This window comes from Morone saxatilis, unplaced genomic scaffold (genome assembly GCF_004916995.1).
Source record: "Morone saxatilis isolate NCDOM2014 unplaced genomic scaffold, NCSU_SB_2.0 Contig6, whole genome shotgun sequence".
NCBI lineage: Eukaryota > Metazoa > Chordata > Actinopteri > Moronidae > Morone > Morone saxatilis.
In genome coordinates, this window is record NW_023340206.1 from 8,961,442 (window position 1) to 8,967,341 (window position 5,900).

Here is a 5,900-nt window from a genome sequence, read left to right on the forward strand (position 1 = left end):
CACACACACACACACAGATACGTGTGTTAGCATGTAAATGACAGTTTGAGTGTTGTAAGGAGCTGCCGACAGCATGTTGTCCATGAAACAAATTGGGTGTCGTAATTAAAGGGGGGAAAAATGAGCTGTTTTTCATTCTCCCTGTGTGCTCAGTGACAGCTTCACACACACACATGACTAATGAAAGACAGAGGGAGGAGAGCGTGTGTAGATATGTGTGTGAGAGAAAGAGGAGGGAGGGAGGAAGAGAGGGAAGGACTAAGGCGAGGAAATAAAAAAGCTGTTAAAAGAGGAAAGAAAAGCAGAGGCAGTGGAAGATGAAGCAGGGGAATAAAACAGGAACGCAATGGAGATGTTAATGGATGAGAACAGGGGGGAGAGACGGGGTGTGTGTGAAGGTAGATAGGAGCAGAGATAAGGAAATAGATAAAGAGAAGAGATGACCAATGTGTGAGAAAGAAAGTGGAGGAGAGCTATTCAAATAAAACTCAAAATAAAAGAAAGGTTCCTAAACGAGAAGAGAAACTCTGAAGTATTGTGAGCCAACCCGCACTATTAGGCAAGATCTGTGTGTGCATGTGAGTGTTTGTATAGGAAGCCCCTCAGACGCAGGATGGAGGCATTTGTCTCTGAGTGGAATTACAAGTGGCGGGCTGAACAAACCCTCCAGTGGTCTAGAAGAAACACAAGAGGAAAAAAAAAAAAAAAGGATTCCTCTGTCTTTCCTGTCCTTTATTTTCCTGGGCCATGCCTTGCTCACACTGTGTGTGTGTGTGTGAAAAAGGGAGAGAGAGAGAGTTGAGAGCCACACAAACCACTAGAAGTAGATTCAATACTTGTGCTTAAAGGAAACAATGAGGAAGAATAAAGCTGCCTCACACTTAAAACCCACTAAACAAGGCTTCCGCTGCCCTTTCACCCATGAACTTGCATGACTATTAGTTGTGTGTGCGTGTGTGTTTGTGTGTGTTTGTGTGTGTGTGTGTGGGAGATAAATAAAGAGCAAGACTTTAGCAGAATCAGCAAGAAGAAATTAAAAGAGGCATGTAGATTCAAGGGTGTTTATTAAAGTAAATCCCTGTGCATGGGTGGACTGTGTTTTCTGTGTGGGAGTGAGATCTCAGTCCTCCTGAAAGAGGACATCTGTGCCAGGCTTCCAGCCTCCGACTGGCCAATCTAACTCACACTAGGAGTTGGCACCGGACGCCTCGGCACAACCAAAGCCAACCCTGCTCATCATTAGGCAGCAAAGGCACGGGGGGTTCAAAAGTCTGTCCTGCCAAACACACAAACACAACGCCAGAGAGGGAGAGGGACTAAGAAGCTTCGGGATGATTACAGAGGCCAATAAAGCCGCTATTTTGCACCCAAGCCTTGGATGTTTTCCTTCCCATGCTGTGCAGTTGTGATTCCGCATGTAAATATTTGGGTGGTTTGCAAACTCGAAAGAACAGAAGCCCCTCTGTACAGCCGGCGGCAAACAAAATGTCAGCAAACAGGCTTGTGACGTCGCCGGATCGCTTTCGAATGCATGGGAAGAGAAAAGTAGGAGTCAAAAAGAGCCCCCACCCTCCCAAGAGGGAACAGCGTCATCTTTGTCTCGCCCATGCAGATATAAATCTGAGTGCTGATTCAGACGGCGAGTACCATGAGAGGTATAGCGTACTGCTGTCTCAGGCCTTGAAAAAGCGTTCCATCACCCCCACGTGTCACATAGTTATTTGTAAAGGCTTCCCTTATGGACCGCTGAGACTGTCCAGTTGTGACAGAGGGAGCGAATAAAAGCCCACACCTCAATGTCACCCTCACTGAACTGCAATTATTATTCTTTTGTGCAAACGGCCATATTTATTCCCCCTCTCTCTGCCGCCGTGTCTTTCACCGGAAGACTCAGAAACCGTCCCCATCTCTATCGGCTCGTCAGGAACGATCACAGCGTGTTTGACAAATATCCAGCAAAAAGCCTGGCATGGGTTAAGCCTGGCAGATATCAAGTTATGATAGCAATGTTGACTAATTTACAGCAAGATTGAATTCCTTCACCCCCCTCATCTCTCATGCTGTCAAATAAAGGGCTCGTGGTCTAGACTGATGCTATCAAAAAAAAGCTTAATTAGCTTGTAATAAATTCTCATTTCCGTCAGTCTTCTACAAAGCCTCGGCCAGCACCGAGGCTCCGTGTGTGCCAGCTGACAGACGCCCAGTAATTTGATACTGGCATTCAGCGGGTTTCCTTTCTCCCCCGGCCATTTCACAGGAGAGCACGTCTTTAAATGTCACCCAAACACACACACACACACACACACGTGCGAACGCAGCGCTTGCCATATACACTCAAGAGCTGCGGCGATTAAAACGTTTGAGGCATTTGTTTTCGGCGAGCACACAAACAGGCAGCTACGCAGAGGATGATGGAATTACTGGCGTGAGTTTTGCTGGAAGAGATGCAAAAGGTGAGAGCTGTTTGTGGAGAAGCAACAACTATCTTGTTTAGCCTGAATACAAAAAACAGAGCTGATCCCATCCTCACTAGTTACCAAAGATTCACCCCATCAACCTCTGCACAGAAATCAGTTACTGAGAGCCCGTCATTTGTTGATTTGGCATTTTGCTGAATTCTTCTCCAGACACTGAAACTAAATCAAGACTCCCAAACAACTTGAAGCAAACACAGCGTCCATAGAAGGCTGCATTTAAGAAGATGGACCGAGCACCAAAATTTACTCTTGACCTTGGAAACACAAGTTGGACAGAGCTTTCAACCGCATCTCATGCTCTTCCTCAGTCGATGGAGATCCAGTTTCAAAACTCCAATTACATAATCAATTAATCAATGAACAGATACTTATGTTTGACTATTTCAAGCAAAAATTCCAATCGTTCTGGGTCATAGCTTAGCAAGTGGGCATTTTTTAAAGGAAATAATTGGCAGATTAATCAATAATGTCAATAATCATTAGTTGCACCCCAAACCTTTCTATCCTACTGAAGGCATTACAACCAGTAAGTCATGAACATCAATGTAGTTCCTTCAGACCCGAGTGACCTGGGAAAATTAATTGTTCAGATTATTGGTGCCTTTTTAAATAATTTCCCCCTGGGATTATTAAAGTATTTCTGATTCTGATTCTGATTTGCCATCCAAGAGAAAGCAACTCCTCCCTGGCAAATCCAAGATGGAGGAGAAAGTTGACCAGCCTCCTTTTGATCTTGAATTATCAATCAACACTTGAACACATCAGTAGGGTCAATCCTAGACTCTAAAATCAGTTTTTTTGCTGTTTTTCTGTTAAATTTACATCAAAATTAAGATTAATACGAGCGTGCAGAAGCCTCCACACAGACAGACTAAGATCCTCTCACGCTGCCAACAGCCTGTCAGAATAGAGCAACACATCAATCAAGTCGCTTGCAGTGTGAATACCTCCATTTTTGGCACACATGTGGCCATACTGTACATCACTCAAACACACACACAAATAGTTTAGTGTATATACAACTCGGTAGACCGGCTGACTGGCAGGAATGCTGCAGACATTTGTCTCGCAGCAGGAGCGTACTGACAGATTCACTCACCGTGTTAAACAGCAGTGAGGTGAACATCCCCAGCCTTGACTTACTGATATGGCTTTAAATATGTTTTTATATACGGTGTTGGGTGTGAATTTTTTAAATGACGATGCAGAAAAGGAGATTGAGTAAAAGAGTGGACGGATAACACACAAGTATCTACTCACCCACTAACTCCCACACACCCAATGAACTTCCCAAGAGGCATAGCTCAGATTCTTGGGCAGAATTTGCATCACAAATATCTTGGATGGGAGTGTATGCATGGAGAATAAATAAACCAGTGAGGGTGCCACTTTTCAACCCCATTCATCCCGCCTGTCACCCATCCATCCGTGCATCCATCCACTCCTGTTTAATGGGCATCCAAGATCCACACCACGGCCAGCGGGGGAGTGTGTGTTTGTTTCTCCAGCTCTGCCGAGAACCACAAACCACCAGAGATCAAGCAAGAACTCGACCCGTCCTTGGTAGCGGGAAGAAAAGCGTCCTGGAATCCCATTTGTGCCACTGAGAGTTTGGGCGATGGCCAAATTCACCTCTGAACATCAATCCACAAACTCTCCTGTGTTCCTGCTTCCTGCTTCTGCTTGTTTTTTTTCCACTTCAACATTCTTTGCCAAAGCTTGATGATATCAATTAAGACGGCAGATTCTGGCACCATGAAGAGCTCATCAGCCCAAAATGAAGCACAAAATATTACTGTCCAAATAACTCCAGCGCATCTCATATTCTGATACCACTCCAAAGCAGACACTACACCCGAGTCAAAACCAAACAGAATACATTAAAGTATTTATTGATTAATAAGTCTGCGAACAAACGCTGGTTAAAAAAATTTCAACATCAAAGCCTCTAAATGGTTTGCTTGGGTTCACAGGCAATGTGGTTTCGTTGCAAAACCTGCATCATGAACAAAATATCACACAGCAAGTGGCGAAACCTCAAATGTTACATGTTGCAGGAGCAAATATCACAGCCAAACTATCTGCAAATATCCTACAGTGATGCCAAAGGAAAACTGCAGCCCTTACACATAAATAAAGATATCATTAACTTTACTATAAATTGACTTTTGAGTACAGTTGACGTGCTACAAGTCTTTTTGGGGAATATTGCAGGAACATTAAAGTGATTCTCGTCTAGGGATTGACACCACAGGGGTCCTAATGATGAAAGGGAGATGTTTTCCCACTGCCTGTATAGCCCTCAGTATATCTGCTACATCTAAATTATTCAAAGACAGTAAGGAATGAGAACTGTGCCACCGGTGCAACCGAGCCCAATTCATATAAATCAGTGCAAATAGCCGCGGTCTTCGGTCTATATCAATGTCCGCTTAAGGGAATTGAATTAAAACGATGGCGCATTCATTCATATTTAGGGTGCAAAACAGCAGAGGAAGGGGGTCGTGTGAGTTGCGCTGATACCAGAAATTCGCTGTCTTTCAGTTCATTTTAAAAGATATTTGATCCCAGATTTATTTTTCTTTTCTTCTTTTTTTTGTACCAAAGACTTGTGGAATCAGGCACAAAGGCAAAGTGCATTTTGCTTACGTCCCGCTCGAACATGTTAACTGCTGTCCCTGAGAAGCTTTAAAACATCTAAGTAAAGGGTGAAAAAGAAGCGAAAGGAGGAGAGTTTTACGCAAACCTCGACACGCTCCTAGAGGCTGCTGAATCTCTCCTGCAGGTGCGAGCCTCTGTGCCATGATTAAAATCATCATCGTGGTTGGATAGGAAGTTGTGTTAACTTCGTATCAGTGATGTGGAGCGAACGACACAGGTGTTAAACTCTGATGTCCATTCACCATCAGTCAGCAAACAACTGCTGGGACTTCATCATTTCATTCTGCCCATGCGTTTATGTTTATTTCAGAATAGAAAGGTGTTTTTTTTGGGGGGNNGGGGGGGGGGGGGGTTGATCATTGCTTTTTGAAGTCCGACCTGACCGGGAGACCCAGGCACAGAGTCGCGCATCCAAGCACTCACCTGACTGTGCTGCACTCGATCGGATCACCACCAAAGTGACTAGGACGCAGGCGGGGAACTTCATCTTTGTAAAAAGGCTGCTTGTCTTGTTAACTCCCGTAACTCACATGTCCAATTAAGATATCCTCGTTTTTCACACACACACACAAAAATAAACAACCAAAAAAAGAAAAGGAAAAAAAAAACCAGTCGGAGTCTTCTTGGCTTCTTGGACAACTGGCACAGGAACCTGCGCCGTGGAGAGCTTTTACGCACCGCGCTTTGTTGTGTTTGTTTATCAGTTCCCAGACCAGTGTTTAGGTCGGTTTCCACCGCGGATACTCTGAGCCATTTACTCCT

The 5,900-nt window shown here is 44.4% G+C and overlaps 1 protein-coding gene across 5 annotated transcripts in view; it reads right to left on the reverse strand.

The window, feature by feature from the left end:
- The window catches only part of si:ch73-383l1.1 (receptor tyrosine-protein kinase erbB-4), a 227,842-nt gene extending 221,948 nt beyond the window's left edge, over positions 1 to 5,894 (reverse strand). For all 5 annotated transcript variants that reach the window (XM_035677527.1, XM_035677528.1, XM_035677526.1 and 2 more), the window contains exon 1: positions 5,562 to 5,894. In XM_035677527.1, the coding sequence (XP_035533420.1) occupies positions 5,562 to 5,625 (64 nt within the window). In that variant the 5' untranslated portion in view covers positions 5,626 to 5,894. The remainder of the gene's footprint in view (positions 1 to 5,561) is intronic.
- Positions 5,895 to 5,900: the final 6 nt, after the last annotated feature.